General features: G+C 30.4%; 1 protein-coding gene across 1 annotated transcript in view; it reads left to right on the top strand.

Annotated features, from left to right (window-relative positions):
• Positions 1 to 20,039, top strand: part of LOC142320924 (synaptogenesis protein syg-2-like) — a 900,325-nt gene that overhangs the window by 715,466 nt on the left and 164,820 nt on the right. Inside the window, exon 4 of the mRNA XM_075358908.1 lies at positions 17,484 to 17,617. Coding sequence (XP_075215023.1) covers positions 17,484 to 17,617 — 134 coding nt within the window. The remainder of the gene's footprint in view (positions 1 to 17,483; positions 17,618 to 20,039) is intronic.

Here is a 20,039-nt window from a genome sequence, read left to right as displayed (position 1 = left end):
ACATTGAAACAAATATAATTCATTTTATCTCTTGATAAAAAACAAGCAATTCGAACACATTCGCAGGAAAATCCGTAACGATGCAGAATTGTAATTCTTACAACGGTGACAATAATAGTACACTGCTCAAATAATTATGATGTACTGAAGTAATTTTAAGAATAAATGTTAATCAAAATAACATTACCCGCAGTACGGTAATGTAATCAGACAGGTACAAACATGCTTGTTAAAGATTAACATAATAATCGTAATTGTGTCAACCTTTTGGGAGGAGACAATATTAAACTTAATAGACACGAATGAAGATGAACATGAGTTATAAATACCGGTAATAAAATATTTTATACTTGCAGCAATAAATTTATTATAAAACGTGGGGTAATGACGTTCATCAGACTGAGGGTAGGATAACGAAGAACGATGTGAGAATAATGGATAAATATACTTTAGTTTGTTTTAAGTAACGTAAAAATAGAATAAGGAAAACTTATAGATCAAATTAAAATCTTTATCGATTAAATTAAAATCGATAAACTTTCTAAATAAAATTAAGTCATTTGGCAATAAAAGTAAAATATTATGTTTCATTTTATAACATTTTTTTACGTATCCAGAACAGATTGATCAAATATTAAAAAAAAATCCAAAATATTTTCCAAATTTCACTCTCGATACTATATATTTCTAGCAAAACACGAATTAGTGACTCAAAATATCACGAAACGAAAAATGAATTTATAAAAACATAAACAGAGAGGACAGAAATGGGGCTTGAAATTTACCCCTCTACAACGGCCATGTCAAAGTAACCGTTTTCCTGAATAGGGATAAATCATTTCACATTCAGCTGTTGATACTTCTGAATTAACGTGATTGAAATAAGGGAAATCTGAAAACATTCAGTACTGTTTTTAATAAACTTGTATTATTGCCATTAATAAAACTCAACTTCTACATTGAAATTGTATATTTTATTTTGTTCTTATTTGTTTATTCTATTTTGTTATTATTAGCGTCGGCCTAATGTTGAAAATATGTCGTTTTATGAAAAACAGCTTTACGAAAAACGGTAATAAACCCACAACTGTATCATTGTCACTAAAAAAACATTTCATCTAAATTCAATTTATTAGTTATACATAATTACTTTTATTGTATTTTAATTAATTTATCTATCTCTTTCAAATAATGCCTTCCCATAATGGAATAATATGCGATGATTCATACAGTAATAGTGTTAGCATAATACAGTAGATAATACCATTTTTACTATTTCTATTTATTTTTGATTATTTTCTAATAACAAATACTTTTTCATTGTTTACAGGATTAGATCCTCTGTGTTCACTTCATATTGTTCCATTAGCTGTATTAGTCATTTTCTTGCAAGTGTAATTCAACTAGTTAAGCACTTTTATCAATAAGTTTCTTCTGTTAATTACTGTGATTGTATGTGTGTATGTTTTCTTTTATCTACGTGCGTATTAATTTCGTTTAGAATTTTATCAATTCAATATTTTCTAGTTTTGTTTCTACTAGCATGGTATAGTGAAGCATGATTTGGTGATAGTAAAATTTTCAGAACCAGGCACGTGAAGTTATTCATAAATTATTCCAAATACAGAAACCCTTATTATTGCAGAATATTTTTATATTTATATAAAAATATTCTTATTATTATTATTGTTTTCCTTATTTCTTATTTTTATATGTATATTTTTTTTATTTTTATTATCCCAGAAATCCATATCATATTGAAAAAAAACCTCTTAGGGGAACAACACATGACTTCCTTATAGCCTATTAAATTACATATACACATTTTTTTTAAAATGAAAAGTATATAAAATGTTATTTCATTAAAGAACTTCTGATATTTTTTCTTTTTTTATTATTATTGAATATTATTTATGGTAAAAAATTATTTACAATCAGAGATTAATAATTATTAATAAATCAATATATTTAAATTAAAAAAAACGGTTAAAAAAAGAAGATAAAGTCGGATTTGAACCAATATGCATTCCTCTTGTAAGATCCACATATTACATTAATTAAAATTTTATTTGCCTACAGCTTTGGAACTTATGAAAACAAGTACCACTTATGATACATTGTTGAAAAGCTTTCAATGAGGGCTTATTAATGCAGTTAAGAAAAAGTCTAACGTAGAAATTTGTTGGATTTTGGGCTTTTTTGCTCGATTGCAATCAAAAGGGAAGGCGCACAACTAGATGTTACAACAGTCCTAAATCCAAAATTTCAATCAACATCCTACGGCTAATCGTTTTTGAGTTATGCGAGATACAGACGTCACGCCGAAACTAGTCAAGATGGATTCAGGGATGGTCAAAATGGATATTTTCGTTGAAATCTGAAAACCGAAATTTTTAGCGATCACAATACTTCCTTTACTTCGTAAAAGGAAGTAAAAATGAAATTCAAAAAACAGCTGCGGAAACAACACGGATTTCCCGTATTACTGTTTAACGTATTATTAAGAAAACTAAAAGAAAGGAAGACTCTGTTGAGAATTTCTTATTTTTCACAAAAAAAAACTCGAAAGAAAACAAAATTAAATATTGATGAATTCCAAAAAATGCATTATTATCGGAATGGTCTACGAATTTCATTACCGAAGTAAACGTCCCACACTGAATCTTTCATGTTAAAAAAAAAAAAAAATATTTTACTTGCGAAATATGGATTTTGTATTAAACTAGTAGACCCGGCAATGCTTTGCTATTGCTAGATTTGAGTATAAATGAATGCAATTGAAATTGAAAGTATGATAAAACATAAAAAACTTAACATTACGGAATTTTCCAAAAATTTAACCTTTCACTTTATCCTTTCTTCCCTTTTTCCCTTTTTCCCCTTTTCCCGTTTCTCTTTTTTCAGCGCGTAAATCGGTCCAGTCGATTTTTAGCCTACAGCGGACACACATACGAACATTGCCTTTTGTATATATATATAAAAAAAGAAAATCTGTGTATATTTGTTTGATTCGTAAATATCTCAATACCGGCGCCACCTAGCGTGTATAGTTTTGGAAAAAAATTGTTCTTTTCAAGTAACTAATATATATTCTGAATATGAGTCAAATCGGTCAACAAATAAAATTTTTCTAATTATTTCAACCCTAGCGCCCCTTAGCGGGTCCATTTTTCGCAAAAATATTGTAAGTATATATATATATATAGATAAGAGTTATATATATATATATATATATATTATGAGTTGAAAAAAATTTAGGTTTCTATAAATAAATACATTAAAATTCATCAATAAATGGGGTGTGAAATTATATTTCCAGTAAGGAAATTGACAAAAGTAGATTAAAAACTTATTTACTCAATAAAAAATTCAGTTTACTATAAAATTACTAGAATATTAATAGAAACAATTCTATTTTAGAAATGACTGTGTTTAAAACATTTTTGTATAATAAAAAATTAATTATAATTTTCTTTAAAGATTTTTGAATTAAATATAACTGAAAGATTAAAGTGCTGAGATTTATATTACCTTGTTTAATAATTACAAAAAAAAAAAATAAATAAATATTATTCGTTACATGAAATAAAATTCATGCAACTGTAGACGTGAGGTGGTAGTACAAAGCATCTCACAGATGCATTACATCAGTTTCTAACTCAGATTACATTTCGTTTGCAGGAGAGTTAATAAAAATTTACTTTTTATGTCATATTTCCATTCGAATTTAAGAAGTACTTATAATAAATAACATAAAATAATTAACCGATTTTTATATAAAAAAAGAAGAGTTTTATGTTCAGAATATTAGAATTTAAAAGAACATATTTTTAATTGGTTTCTATAATTATTATACTAAAAATATATTTTACAAGTTTCGTTTTGTTGTATAACAAAAAAATAATATTTAATGGTAACTTATTATCATAATTACTTTTATTTTCCTTGTAATTAATCTATTTTTAATCAATAATATCTAACAGATAAATTTTATAAATTTAAATGTAGTAATATATTTATAACATCTATATTTTAAAGTATTAAACATACAACAGTATTTAATTCGCAGAATGATTCAGAAGGAAAGAGAAATAATTTGGAAACTTATTCTAGAGCATGAAATAAGGAAAGAAGTTCATAGAAACATATGTCAGAAAACGCTTTGTTGTTAATACCTAGCTAAAAATTTCGCCTGGATTTCAGTTATGCCGGTGAAAGGAGGTCAAACTAAAAATCTATAGGGGTATTTTTGATAGATTCTTATGTGTTTTTGACTTGAAAAATGTAATAAAACAGATCCCAGAAGTGTATCTTCCGCAATTCTCTCGATCTCCAATGTAAAACAGAAAAAATTGGACAAAAGCAAAGGTTTTTTCTAAGTTTATTCATTTAAAAAAGTTCAATATTTTTATTAAATGCGTAAATGTTATCATACCTTGTATAGAATTTAATTCTGCGAAAATTGACATAATAAAGTCTATAAAAAACAAAAAAAATACTTTTATTATAAAAAACTGGACAGAACAAAACTTAACAGAAGTAATTGTTATGAATCTATAAAAATTAAAAACAGTTGTTTTTAGTACAACAAATTTAGCCCGTAAAGTATTTTGTCGAATATTTAATAATTATCGTGAAAATGGTACACTTCCAGGCGCTCATGTTTCATCTAAACGTCTGCCTGTACTTGGTGATGAAAGAAAAACATTCTTAAAATGGTACAATAAGCTGTACGTCGAATGTTGGACCTTAGTCATATAACAAGCACACGAAAAATGTCGACACTACTCAACATTCCACAAAGGACAGTATGGAAGTCATTACATGCTCACCGGCTTCGTTCTTATCATGTTCAGATAGTTCAAACCTCCAGTTTGGTGATGATGCAGACGACTGCAGTTTTGTCATTCGGTTAACAATAATTACCACTTAATTCCTTTCATACTATTTTCGGGCGAAGCTATTTTTACCCATAATGGAATAAATAACAATAGAGTTAACATCTGTGATCTGAAGAAAACCCACATTCTAAAGTTGAATCAAATTTTCAGCATCGATTTTCGGTGAACGGTTTGGTGTGGCAAGATCGACAACCAATTTATAGCCATTTTTATATTACAACAAAGTGTTACGAGGAGAAATCATCTGTAATTTTTTAAGCAATCTGTTGCTAGAAAATTTCTTATTGACGAAACATATTGAAATAAGCTATAAGTTTGAAGAAGCACAAACACATTTTTCGAATGGAGTAAGACAGTTCTTAGAGAAAAATTTATTGATAAGTGGACTGGACATAGAAGCCATAGACCACCAGTCCTTACTCCCTTAGATTACTATTTATGGAGAGAATGAAATGCGGCGGGTTATATGTGATGAACTGATAGCTCATAATCTCATGCTGCTGCCCTCATGAAGAAAAATCATTAGGTTGGCGACAAAAAATGTAAGGAAACTAGTTCAGAAGTCCATCGATGTCTGGTGGAATTTTCGAAGATATATTGTAAATTAATATAGAATAAACCATAGAGAGTATATTTTTTAAAGTAAATTATATTTATTTAAATATTTCAAAGGTCTAAACTTATTGTAAAAAAAAAACAATCGTTTTTAATTTTTACAAATTCATAACATTTTTTTGTTATCTTCTGTTTTGTTATGTTTCAATAATTAAAGTTGACTTTTTTTGTTTTTTTTTATAAAGTTTATTACATCGATTTAATCGATTTCAGTTTTCTTAGAGAAAATTAAATTCTCTAAGCGTTTTAATAACAAAATTTAGGCATTTTTTACTCATTTAACAAAGTTACAGTAATTCAAACCTAAAATAAACGTATTTTCGTCACAGAGTTTTTCTGTTTTACACTGAATATCGAGAAAACTGCGGAATATAAAATTCTGGGACCTGTTTTATTAAATTTTTCAGGTCAACCCTTATATAACGCCTTAGAAATTTCAGTATGAACTTCTCACCGGGGTAACTGAAAACCAAGCGAAATTTTTCGTTGACTATAACTCGATAATAAAATGTTTTCGGTCATATGTTTGTATAAACTTTTTTCCTTATTTTAAGCTCTAGAATCAGTTCCCATATCATTTTCCTTTCCACCAGTACTCCTCTATATTTTATAACATATATGTATGTATACAAAGTGATTCTTTGTTAGTTTAATCTTACCAAGGTTTCAAGAAAAACGGGGTAAAACACGAAAACGCTTTATCGGAAAATACATGCTTTTAAGTTTCGAATAAAAGTTTGTTCATTTACCAATAAACAAGAAAAATATCCAATTAACTGTGTAAAAAATTTAATTTTGAGAAAGTTGATTTAAATAACATCTACTAGAAAACACAAATTTGAGAAGTTCAAATTTAATTAGAAACAAAACACATAAACTGGATCGGAAAAGCAATAAGTGTTTAAACAAAACAATTTACATACAAATGCTAAAAATTATAAAAATAAATTTGACTGAGATTCTTCTAAAACCTATTAAAAGTTTTCATTTTTTTATACGTTGAAATATCATCTCAATTAGGTTTTATTCGACTTTTATTTCATTTCTTAGATCAAAACCCGTAAGGAAGCATCAAAATTTTTACCCAAAAAATGTTAGTATTGTTATTTTTACATAGGTAGCAGAAAGCAGGACTACATGTTTCGCGAGCCAAACTCGCTAACGAAACGTTTTCTGACTTATGTTTATATGAAATTTTTTCTTATTTTTAGCTATAAAATCATCTTCCGAGTGATTACTTTATCATGTAACAATGAAATATAATTAATAATTAATATATATTTGTTATCTCTTATATAAAAGAGAATGTCCTGACTGATTCACTGACCCATAATCAACGTACAACCAAAACTATTATAGGTAGAGACTTGACATTTTCAGGGTACCTATGTATCTTTAAGTATGCGTGCACTAAAAAGGATTTTGTGAAATTTTGATTTTAAGCGGTTCAAATCGATAAAAAACTAAATTTCGTGTTAACAGCGCTATCTGTTGGACGTAAAAGCAACATACGCTAATAAATATTTTACGATTCCATTGCTATGTTTCCGATACGTGTGTCCGCTATAGACTAAAAAACTGCTGGACCGATTTACTCGCGGGAAGAAGGTAAAAAGGGAAAATTCGGAAAAGAGAAATAGGGAAAAATCGAAAGGTAAAAGGGAAGAAGGTAAAAAGGGAAGAAACGGAAAATGGAAAAAATAAAAAATGGGAAAACGGGAAAAGGAAATGGAAAGGGAACATTAAAAAAAAGAGGAAGGGGAAAGGGAAATGGGGGTAGAGGAAGGGGATTAAATCAATTTAATTAAAAATAAAAATAAAAATTAAATAAATGAATATTAAATTAAATTTAAAATAAATAATTAAATTATAATGGAATTAAAAAATTAGAATATGTAAAACAAAATAATTGAAGATGTCAGATACAAAAAAATTGGTTGAGATTAAAAGCGTAGGTAAAGCGTGGAAATGAAGTAATTCATTACATCTGTCAAATAAGTAATATTAATACATCGTGTGCGCTCGCAGAGCGACAGAATGAATATGTGAGTGCTCCAGAAGAATGCCGTTAAATTTTACAACTGTATTTCTCTGTTTAAAATAATGAAAAAAGTTCATAATAAACATTTGTCCAGAAAAGGCTTTGTTTTTAAATTAAGAATAACAAAGAATTTTACCATGATTCTGCTTAGCAACAAAATGAACCTATACCGAAATTCATCGAAAACCGGGGAAGAAGGAGAAAGGGAAAAATGGGAAAAGGGAAATAGGGAAAAATCAAAAAATTGAAAAAGGTAAAAGGGTAGAGGGTAAAAAGGGAAGAAGGGGAAAATGTAAAAACGAAAAAAGGGGGAAACGGGAAAAGGAAATGGAAAGAGAAAAGAGAAAAAAGAAGAGGAAAGAGGAAGGGGGAAAGGAAAATGGGGGAAGAGGAAGTAAGAGAAAGAGCAACGGGAGAAGGAAAGGAAAACGGGAGAAAACGGGAAGGGAGAGCGAAGCGAACCTGCTAGATTTGGGATTTTAATAAATTTTTTGTTTATCTTTATTGGACTTTTATATTGAACTTTATTGTTCAACTTTCTTATCTTCCTTTTTTGTTTTCCTTTATTTAAGTTTTGGGCAACAATTCATTGTTTATCGTATATTCCTTTAGTATGTTTCATAAAAAATTTTTTTACCGTTTTATAAAGATTTAGTGAAAATCTAAATATAATATTGTTGAGTAAATATTTTTTATTTCTAAAAAAATAAGTTTGCTATTAAAAAAGCATGAGTGAAACTACATCTATATTGTGGGCGAAGTCGCAACGGGGTGCTAGTTAGTGATATGGGAAGATTAAGTTTAAGATATTTAAATTTCTCTCCTTCTCCCTCTTTGTATATATATATATATATATATATATATATTACTTATTACCTGCTGTTTATTCGCGTGGATTATGGGTATGTACCCGTAGAATAAGTTTCCAAAAGAAACCATAGATTTTTGATAAAATTCTACCATAATATTATTTATAAGTTGACATTGGTCTTTACATTTTAGTAATGATATTAAAAGGTGGGCATAATATATAATAGCAAATTAGTATTTTTACTTTAGCGAGAATTTTAATCTTTCCAAATTGTTTCTAGCGGGTGACTTTATCCTGGGAATATTTGTACACTGCAGATTTTATCGACCAGCAATATTTAGCGTTCACGAACCATGTGTTTCTTTAGGAGGAAAGAGAACACAAAAATGTTATTTGAGCACTTATTTGTAAACTATATTAACCGTTTTTCCTTCATGTAGGTGGGATAATTACTACCCAAATATATTTTGATGATATATACAAGATTAAATTTACTAAAAACTTACTTTTATCAATCGGTTTTATAGTCTTTAAGTTCGTCAGTAGATGGGATAGCATTTAACACACTAAATGAAGTTTGTCTACATACTCGAACGTAGACATTTCCGAATTTTAATTACACCATGAATTTACAAAATAGAAACAATTGAGCAAATAAAGTAAAAATGCACGCAGTATAAATAGAGATACAAATTAACGATATTTTAGCATCGAATTTTAACGGTAAAACGACAGATGATACCGGAGGGGTTACGTCTTCTAAAATATAATCATTATTCATTACATATTGTTCAGATCTAGAATTTTCAAACGAAATTTTGGTTCACTTCCTTGCCACCAAAATGAGTTTTAAAAAATGATAAACTTTTTTCTTTTCAAAAGAAAAGTCTAAAAATCAATTTTCTGTCCTGTGACACTTTCCGATTCATTTGGTTTCACAACAAACATTGCCAACTCCGATATTGAATTTTTGAGCTGTTAATTTGTCTTTAAAGAAGAGTTTAAATATTAAATTTTACGAATATATTCATGAGATGTAGAATTTTGATAAAAGAAATTTTCCTCCTCCTTTTCAAATAATTATAGACAGAGTTTTCTAAATCCTTCTTTAATGGGTGCTTATGTTCTAAAAAATGTATCTACAAAAATTCATCTACTTAGGTTTAACAATTTGACCTTTGCTTGATGATCAGTCAGTACACTTCATTTTATATGTATTCATATGCATATTTATATATTATAGCTGTGATGCAAGAACGAAATTACTGTAATAAGTCAATAAATAGAGAATGGTATCTTTCATTTCTCAACATTTCATGACCCAGGGATCCCCCAAAAAAAAAGTCGTAACGGATTTTAATGCAATGTTGTACAGAAACTCTTGTGTATGAGGCAATTAGTAAAACTTTGGGGAAAATATTTTCAGAGGGTGAGGTAGAGAGTTTTTGGGGGGTTAATTTTCGCAAAATTTTTCTCCTCCACCTTAAGCTCAGTACATGCGTGCAAGCTTAAAAATATTTCCCCTAAAATTGCCCCTCTTTCCCAAAAATCAAAAAACTATCTTTTATAAATTGCATTTTTTGTGCCTTCCTTGGCATAGTACTAGCGTAAGTGAATAAAATACTTTGGGGCCATGTTGTGGGTGAGGGCTTCAATAAAAACTTAGGAGTTTAAATTTTTTGAATTTTTAAAAACCTATTTGGTTTTTAAACTTTATTATTTAAATTTTTTATTATAATATTGCATTAAAATTTAATCACAATTCACTCCCCACCAAACAAAAAAGAAATCTTAGGTAACATTTTATTGGTTGTACATTTTTCAATGAAATTTTTTTAAATTAATTCCATTCATAAAATAAACGTAGAGATATAAAAAATAATTCTCTACGAAAGTGATTTTTGAGAGGAAATGAAAAAAATACAGATTTTGTTTATTTTATAAACTCTTTTTCATTTATCTAAACAAATAATGATAATTTTACAATAAAACTTAATCATGAATTACCCCCATTCCGAACAGATTTTTGAGTAACTTTTTTCTTGTTTTTTTTTCCACTATGAGTATTGTAGTTAACTCATCTGCCATCAAAACAGAATTTAAAAATTACGCTGTTAAAAAAATGTCTACCTTGTATATAATGCTAAACCTTTCCAGCAATTATGGGTAGTTTGATTTAATATTAACGATATATATACCAGCTATAATGAAAACATTAATTGATAATTAAAAGTGAAACAACATTAGTATAACTAAATTATAAGCAAGAAATCAATTCGTATCGCCGATTAAAGCGTATTTATATTTCAATCCATTTCTCTATAATGGTTAACACGAATGTCACAGCTGCGTTTACAATTTGGAAACATTTACGCACGAAACACGAGTCGTCAATTGAAATAAAACGCAACCATTATTGTTTCTGCGGTAGCCTTATGTCGTCAGTTTATGTCTAAAATACAATTAACTGTAAAATTTAACGCTTTAAACGACTGTATATTGTATTCAAGTATCCTATTCTTGTAACTAAACTTTTGTTGTTAAAAGTTTCAAAAACAATTCACAAAATAAAATAAAAAATGTATATATACACACATATCGGTTTACAAATAAATAAATGCTAAGCAAATGTAATAAGAAATAAATAAACAAATAAATGAATATATATATATATATATATATATATATATATATATATATATATATATATATATATATTTAGAAATAAGATTTGAGTAATTTACATAACTATTTAAAGAACTTTATTTTGCGATACGAGAAGTCCTCCTTTTATTGATTAAAATCTACCTCCACTCAAAATCAACAATTTTTTTTCCACACAAAAGATTTTTTCCAGTTGGAAAAAATGAAAGGCTAAAACGAGACATCGATCTTCACGGTGGATTCTCCGACAACTAATTTGGCTTCCGCAAGGGAAGTCAGCCCCCAATGCTGTGGAGTGCGTACCTCGTCTGGTTGAAGAGAGGACGGCCGACACCTGGCGCACGAGAAGCATCCCAGTTGTATGCTTGATGTTAAAACCGCTTTCAACACTGTACACTGGGATACCGTATTTGAGGCTCTACGAGATAAGGAGATCGATAGTGGGAACGGAGACTATTCAATGGTACCTAGAAGACAGATATCTTATATATAATTCCATGGACTCAGTTTGTTTTCCAGTTACGTGTGTAGTTCCACAGGGGTCGGTAATTAGTCCGATACTGTAATATTAGTCCGGACTTGTGCCAATAATCTTTGCAGAGGATTTTGCCTCGGTGGTTTAGCGAGAGATGTGTGAATAGTATCTACGGCCATCAAAGCTATTTGGTGGGTGCAATGCTGGTTGAGGCAAATCAAGATCAAAATCTGGTTGGCAAAGGATTAACCATATCCTCAGATAAAACGTCTTTTATATGTCTGGATGGCAGGCATTCCCTACCTCCGTTGCAAATCAAGATCGGTGATGCCTGGATATCTCAACTGAAGTGGATAAATATGTAGGAATACGGCTGGACCACTGACATACGTTTGCTATACATTTCAGGGCAAATGAGTCCCCCATCTTTAGATTATTGAGTTCGATTCTGTTGCGATTGAGGTTGCCTAGTGGCTGCCACATCATTGCTTATGCGGATGATGGCCTATTGCTAGCTGAGGGAACTCGTGGAATGAGATAAGTTTTAGAGCTGTCCATGCACGTGAGATTTTCAGGTTGCGGAGTCTCCAGCATAAGATGATTTTCAGTCCGGAGAAAACCACGATGATGTTACTGAAAGATCGGCTGGCCAATTCGCGTCGAGCGCGAATTTCAATGGCCGCCCTTCCTATAAGTTTCATGGCCGCCAACCAATTTCATCACGCGTATTCTTCAGCAGAAGGGTCGGGAGGATGGGGTGGCGAGGGAATGAGGGACAGCCTCTTCCTACTGAGCTGCCGTTCGTCTGTGCTTGCCCGGATGGACGGCAGTGATGAGGCACTGGTACTCCTTCGCGAAAAAGACCGAGTGTTGGCCCCTTTTATGGGACGCTCACATTGGAGGCATTGGCGTTAAGACCGAGTCCCGGCCCCTAGGGTGGGGTTCAGGAACGACATAGTCGGGCCTGGATACCTTGCCCTTGGGTTAGGGTTAGAGGCAGACACTGAAAAGATTCAACCGGCGGGTTGACCTGTCGAGCCGGATTTACGGCCGGCGGACGGGAAGGCTCGTTAGAGTGGACAATCCCCTGGGCTGAGCTAAGCTTCACTGTGGGTCCAGCCCGGGGAGGGGGGGAAAAAATATATTTACAAAAATTTAGATACATTCTTATATTTTACTTACTCAGACATGCGCACGTGCTTAGCGCTAGACTTTCCGTGTAACAGATTACAGTTCATGGTTTAGTAGAACCAGTTAAATTTAAACGTAATGGTTTTTCAGTATTATCCCCGATCACAATTTTGTTGAGTTCTAATTAACAATTCGTCTTGGTCTGATAATTCATGAATAAAAAACTACTGGTAAACGTATTACATTAACAAGGGACACAGCTGTCAGCCGGACTCAAAATAAATAGAGCTATACTCTTATTTAAAGACATGTGGAATATAATTCAAATCATTAAATTTAATCATTAATTTAGTATTAGTTCACTTAGTTACAATTTATAATATAATCAATCCATAACATATATTATATTAGAAAAATATTTTCGAACAGACTTTGAATCTGTCCCTTAAAGTGAACCAAAAGGGAAGCAGTAAAAAAAAAGTGGTTGTAAACCAATAACCAACAGTGAAGTTATTGTCAAATGAAAATTCTTTTGCTGTTTTTTTTTAGTTAAGCAAAATTAATACTATCTAAAATAGCATAATAAATAATTTAAATAATAATGATAAAAGTAGCCCTAAATTTGATTATTTTTTCTAACTTTTGATGGTTTCACATATCGCTTCAACTTATTAAAATATTTTCTGTTTAAATAAGTAATTATTTTTATGAGAATAGTTTCCAACACTAATGATAGGGGTTCAGCGTAAAAACGGACAATCGGTAAAAACAGAACCTCAATATAAATAATTATTTGATCTTATCGGTTGGTTATTGGATTCATTATTGTTATTTTATTAAGTTTTTCAGCTCTGAAAAACATCACAAAAAATAGGAGGTAAAATTTTTAATTTATTTTATTTCTTCAGTTCCATTTTATGGTATCTTAAGAAAATATAGATTACTTTAGTACAAAGACAAAGCAATAAAAATTTTTATTACTTTAACAAATCCGAATGAAATAATTTTTAACTTTGATAAGAAAATAAGTAAAAGATAAAGTAAAAATTTATCTTAAAGATAAATTTAATTTTTCATTATTATCGATGGTTAAGGTTTTAAATTTTATATAAATGTTAAAAATATTCAGAAATATTAGTGTTAGTTTAATAATTTTCATACTCTACAATAAAAATAAATTATCAATGTATTTAAATTTAATTCCCTAATTACGATTTTATTATTAAAATAAATTTTTAAGCAAACATTTATAAAATGTTAAACTCTTTGGAATTATCAGGGATTTTTAGATAAAAAAAAATTGAAAAAAGAACAAGATTATAAGATACTCTTAGGTAGTTAAGCCCTTAATACTAAAGACTTAGTTACTTCCTTGTTGATGTAGAAGTCAGCCGTTTTCAATTAGATTACAATTAGTTTCTCTTTGATGATAAGTACGACAATCTAATTTACGAGTAAAAAGGATGACTGAAATTAGGATGAACTGTTCATTAATTTCATAAAAAGAAATTAAAAAATAAAGCCCGAATAAGTTATTTGTGATGAAATATTTGTGTTTGTTCAAAAATCAAAATTTATGTTGTTAAGATTATTTTTGTTTGTGTTACTAAATTTAATTTTTATAGATTCATATTATAGTAATAATATATGAATTGCATTATTCTTAATTAGCAGAGGAAATATATGCAATGAATTGTTTCAACAAAGAAATTAATCAATAAATTAATTTCTCTTTTACCAGTTTTTTTTAAAGCTGTAATATGTACTTCAAATAATTTAAATTACTAGACTACAAAATCATAGTTGCTTTTTCTGAGAATAATTATATTACTTATACTAATAGCTCCTACGATGAACACTGTTACATTGTCAATTGTAAATAACAGCGGCATGTCAGCTGACTTCGTTTGCTGATATGTAACAATTCGCTAAGAAAATAAAATAGTTACTAAAATTAATTTAATAAATCTGGCATGAAATAAATAGTTCAGTAAAGACCGAGTGTCTAAAAATAATGGTTTTCAAATAAATAATAATATAAATAAATAATGGTTGATATCAAATCATACAATCAGAAAAAAAATTAACTGTATGCAATCAAACGGATATTGAATAAAGGTCATATTTTGCTAATATGATATAGAGAAGAAGATTTAGCCAAATATTAAATGATGTTATGAGCAGATTTGTTTCAATGTCACATCGCTAAAGGTTAATGCTTTATGGTTAATGGTTACATGATTAAAATGATTATTCAATACACTGATTTTTTGATTTTATTCGGTCCTAAGTATCTTTTTTTCATTTCTCCTCCCCTGAAAGTGAAAATATATTTCTACTTTTTCTTTTTCCTATTTTCTTTTTCCTAGATCTTCCAATTTTCCTACGCGAAAGTTTATTAAATACTAATTTTTGGAAGGATAAGTCCTGTCAAGATGTTTTCCGCTTCCTTATCATATTTATATCAAATTCTGCTCCATTATAGTTATTCTCATTATCTCCTAACATTTATTTCGGGGTTTTCTTTTACATATATTTTTTTTTTGTCTTCAGTCATTTGACTGGTTTGATGTAGCTCTGCAAGATTCCCTATCTAGTGCTAGTCGTTTCATTTCAGTATACCCTCTACATCCTACATCCCTAACAATTTGTTTTACATATTCCAAATGTAGACTGCCTACACAATTTTTTCCTTCTACCTGTCCTTCCAATATTAAAGCAACTATTCCAGGATGCCTTAGTATGTGGCCTATAAGTCTGTCTCTTCTTTTAACTATATTTTTCCAAATGATTCTTTCTTCATCTATTTGCCGCAATACCTCTTCATTTGTCACTTTATCCACCCATCTGATTTTTAACATTCTCCTATAGCACCACATTTCAAAAGCTTCTAATCTTTTCTTCTCAGATACTCCGATTGTCCAAGTTTCACTTAAAACATAAAACGCCATAAAACGTATTGTGGCGCCAAAATCTCCTAAACCGCCATATCAATTTCATTAAAATTTAAATATACTGTAGTAGGGTATCTGAAGTTGTGCATGTGAAAATTTGGTGAAGATTGGTTGAGTTATTCTTGTGTTACACTGAATGTAAGGAAGAAAACATTTGAGCGGGGTAAGTTAGAAGCGTGGCTCATCATGATACTGCAAGTTGGAACTTTAACGTTTCTTTATCTTATGAATCTATCATTAGCAATATTAAACCAAATATTAAAGAATATACAAAAGACCGACTTTTCACGGGAAAAGTTGGTCTTCGGTGTGCAGTTCTGGGCAAACGTTTTTTTTTATTACTTTAAATATTTTTCCTTTGCTCATTGTAATTTAAATTATAATGGCTACCAATATTATTATATTTCTACACTGGTACTTGGTATGAAACAACCAATTTAGAGACCTTTATTTTTTGTTATGATATGTGATGATTTATTCTCGGCATAGAATTTTAATGATATTTAATTTGATCAACAGCATAGCTAAAATCGCTATCTTGCAATCGGAAGTCTCCTATTACTGCAGTACGGCAACCGTAAAAGAACGTGACTTCACAGCCACTTCAAGCATATTACTCCCGGGCCGATCAGTCGTCGCAGGTTTTAACTCAACTCATAGATAAAAATGACTAATTTAATTTCAGCTTGCCACAACCGCATTTGTTCACTACCACTTCAGCCGACTTACCAAACGGTTTTTTCAGGGCCATTATCTGGTGATAACATTTCTTTAAATTAGTTTTCTCTACAATTGTGAATTGACGACTGTTTACAGTTTAGTAGAGATCACAACTAACGTTAAAACTTTTTAAAGGATTTTTAAGAGTTTACTTTATTTTTATTTATACGTTCCTTTATAGTTATCATTGACATAACAAAATAATTATTAAAAAAGAGAGAGATTCTAATACTTAAAGTATGATTAAAAAAGGGAGAAAATCATATCTTGAGGAAAAACATGTATCCGAGTAGTAAGCACTATCCATCCCTTACCACATCAAAGCATATTTACCAACAAAGTAACCGCCACTGATAAAAAAATGGCTGAACCGGTTTTAATTAAACGTTAAATTAAATAAAATGATGTGATAAATTAAATATCTTTCTGAGCTTGATCTTTTATAATTTTCGCTGTAATGAAAATTTAATGAAAACTTGTTTTCTATATCCTTCCCTTTAAATTTAAAGTAAATTTCATTGAGCCATGAATCAAAGCAAAAATTCGATAATATTTTTTTTATTTTATTTTAAAACGTTTGTTATTAAAAATAGGTTACCGTCTTTTGTTTATTCGAGTTTCTATAATTTACGCTTTCTCACTCAAAAATTATATAAAACTATATCACGAACTAACTTACCCTGAAATCCTAAAATTTTTGATACCCTTCTTTTTACTGATGATAATTTTATTAAAAACTTTTAAAGGAACGTGTAAGTAAGATTTATGAAAGGTTTTGATTAGAAATTAAAAAGAAACTGTTTATTAACGGTTTTATTTATTTTTACGTAATAAGAAATTTCAGTATTCATTTATCTTATTCCTTTAACAAAATTGATAAAACAAATTGATTGCAAAGACAATTAATTATTCAATAATTTTATTGAAAAAAAATTAATTTAGAATTGAAATGATCTTATACAGAATTTTCCAGTTGGAAAACATTGGTCTGCACAGCCTGTTGAACTCAAATAAAATGGCATATAAAAGCTTATAAATAAATTTATTTGAAGTAATTTTTAATTATGATTTTTTAAATAATATAATACATAAATAAAGCAATATAAACAAAAGTTTGTGAAAAGAATTTTATTATTAGACAAAAATAAAAAAATGGAATTCTTATTTTCAGATATTCCAGCAAGTGAACCAGAAGTTAGATCAGAAAAACGAAATTATGAAAGTGGAGAACAAATTCGAGCAAACTGTACATCACCCCCTTCTTATCCAGCAGCTAATTTGACGTGGTACTTAAATGAACAGTTGGTAAGTAATTTTTTTAAATACGTATTTATAAAGAATGCTTTATTATTAAGTTACTGCTTTAGAATTACTTACAATGCTCGTTTTTATTGATATTCAAAAATAATTATTTAAAAAGACTTGAAAATTCTATTAGCGATGAAAGTGATTATTCACTGGATGGATTGTAGTCATTCAACATTAAATACAAACACTTTTGCGTTATAATTATTAGGAAGATAACATTACTGATCGCATGGAAAGAATTCCCGATTCTAATAACAGTAGTATTTCTGATACGAAATTTGTAAGTGTTATCTGTATATATATAAAAATGAATGTTTGTCTGTCTGTATGTCTCTTATGCCTTCCTAAACTGTTCATCACATTGCTGAAGTTCAGGTATTGAGATACTTGAGAGTTACTCTGCAAAGAAATTGTCGTTTCACTGAACATGTGTTGAACATCTGTCATAGCGCAGAGAAAACGATTAAAAGCTTGAACGTTATTATGTCAAAGCACAGAGCTCCTAGGGTATCGAAAAGGAGACTACTTGCGACGACCGTAGTCTCATCGATTTTGTATGCGGTTCCTGCATGGTGGCCCGCTATGACTATTAACAGGAACAAGGACAGATTAAAAAAGATACACAGGAGGGTATTGCTTGGAGTAGCATCCGCTTACAGAACGGTCTCGTATGAGGCCCTCTGTGTGCTTTCTCGTGTGCCCCCTATTGATCTCATTGCTAGACACAGCGTTGAGAGGTTTTCAGGACGTGTGGATAATGAAGTCAGGCAAGATATTAATAATATATGGCAGGAAAGATGGCTGCAGGCTGGGGTAGCCAGATGGACCAGATCCTTGATTCCTGATATAGTTAGATGGACAGGCAGACCCCACGGAGAAATAGATTACCACGTCACACAGTTTTTAACTGGCCATGGGTGCTTTAATGAATACCTCCACAAAATTGGCAAAAGAGATCAACCTGCGTGCATGTATTGTAACGAACGTGACGATGTAGAGCATACTTTCCTGAATTGCCAAAAATGGCAAATGCTAAGATACAATGCTGGTATTGACGGAAAGACTCCAAGAGAGATAATAGATCATATGCTCAGTAGGGTAGAGAATTGGAGAAAGGTTGTAGAGTTCATAAGGTCAGTCTTTAAACAAAAAATTATAGATGAAAGGAATATGGGTTTTTAGATTGTAGTTTGGATGGACAGCCTAAGCGGTGAGAGCCAGCATGCTGAGGTGTGCTGGTTTCGATGAGCCGCTGAGGACTCCTTGGATTGACTGTTAGGTTTTCTTAACTAAGTTAAAAAAGGAAAAAAAAAATCTCAAAAGAGCCAACCGGTAAGCCTGACCTGCCATGCCGGTATATAGCCGGTAGGTGGGGAGGGCCTATTAGAGTAATGAACACTCCCCTGGGTGGCGTAATACCATCAAGTTGGTCCGGCCCAGGGGAGTAGAGAAGTTAAAAAAAAACAACAAAAAAACTGTTCATCCTATAGCGATGAAACTTTGGAGAATGGTTGGACGCATGCCAGGGAAGGTTTCTGTATTAGTTTGGACCCGCTAGGTGGCGCTGGCGTCGAGATATTTCGAAAAATTGTATTTATGGTCCGATTTGTCTCATAATTCAGAATACATGTTACTTACATGGAAAGAATTATCTCCGCAAAAAAGAACCCGCTAGATGGCGCTGGGGTTGAGATATTTATAAAAATCATATTTATGGACCGATTTGGTTCATATTCAGAATATGAATATTAGTTTCGTGAAAAGAAATATTTTTGCAAAAACTATACCCGCTAGGAGGGGCCGGTGTCGAGATATTTACGAAACAAACAAATATACAAACAGACTTTTTTATTCAATATATATATATATAAAAGGCAGTTCGTATGTGTGTCCGTTAAAAACCAAAAAAAGTAATGTACCGATTTACGCGCGGGCAAAAGGGAAAAAAGGGGAAATGGAAAACGGAGAAAAGTGGAAAAGGTGGAAAGGATAAAAAGGAAACTGGGAGAGAAGGGTGAAAGGGAGAAGTTGGAAAGGGAAAAGGGGAAGGAGAATAATTGAAAGGTAAAATTTGTGAAGTTCAGTTTTTTAATTATTTATCAAATTTTAAATTGCGTTCATTTGTACTCTCTCTCTCCCAATCTTCAGCAATAGCGAAGTATTACCGGGTCTGCTAGTATTTGATAAAACTCTTTCTTATAATGATCAATCGTCTGGAACAAACTCAATGCTTACCGTTTTGCTTTGAAGTGGCTTAATAAGACGTCATAATTCAAAGCTTATCATAATTATTCAAAATTTATTATTCTTACGTGTATTCCCATCTGATTACAATATTATCCCTTAGGGCTTCTTCGAAATTCAAAAAAAAAATTTAAGATACAAAATTGGGTGACAGTAATTTTTTATATCCTCATGC

Source organism: Lycorma delicatula, chromosome 3 (genome assembly GCF_047948215.1).
Source record: "Lycorma delicatula isolate Av1 chromosome 3, ASM4794821v1, whole genome shotgun sequence".
NCBI classification, from domain to species: domain Eukaryota; kingdom Metazoa; phylum Arthropoda; class Insecta; order Hemiptera; family Fulgoridae; genus Lycorma; species Lycorma delicatula.
The sequence above is the reverse complement of the archived record's forward strand: the minus strand, read 5'-3'. Positions and strand labels throughout refer to the sequence as shown.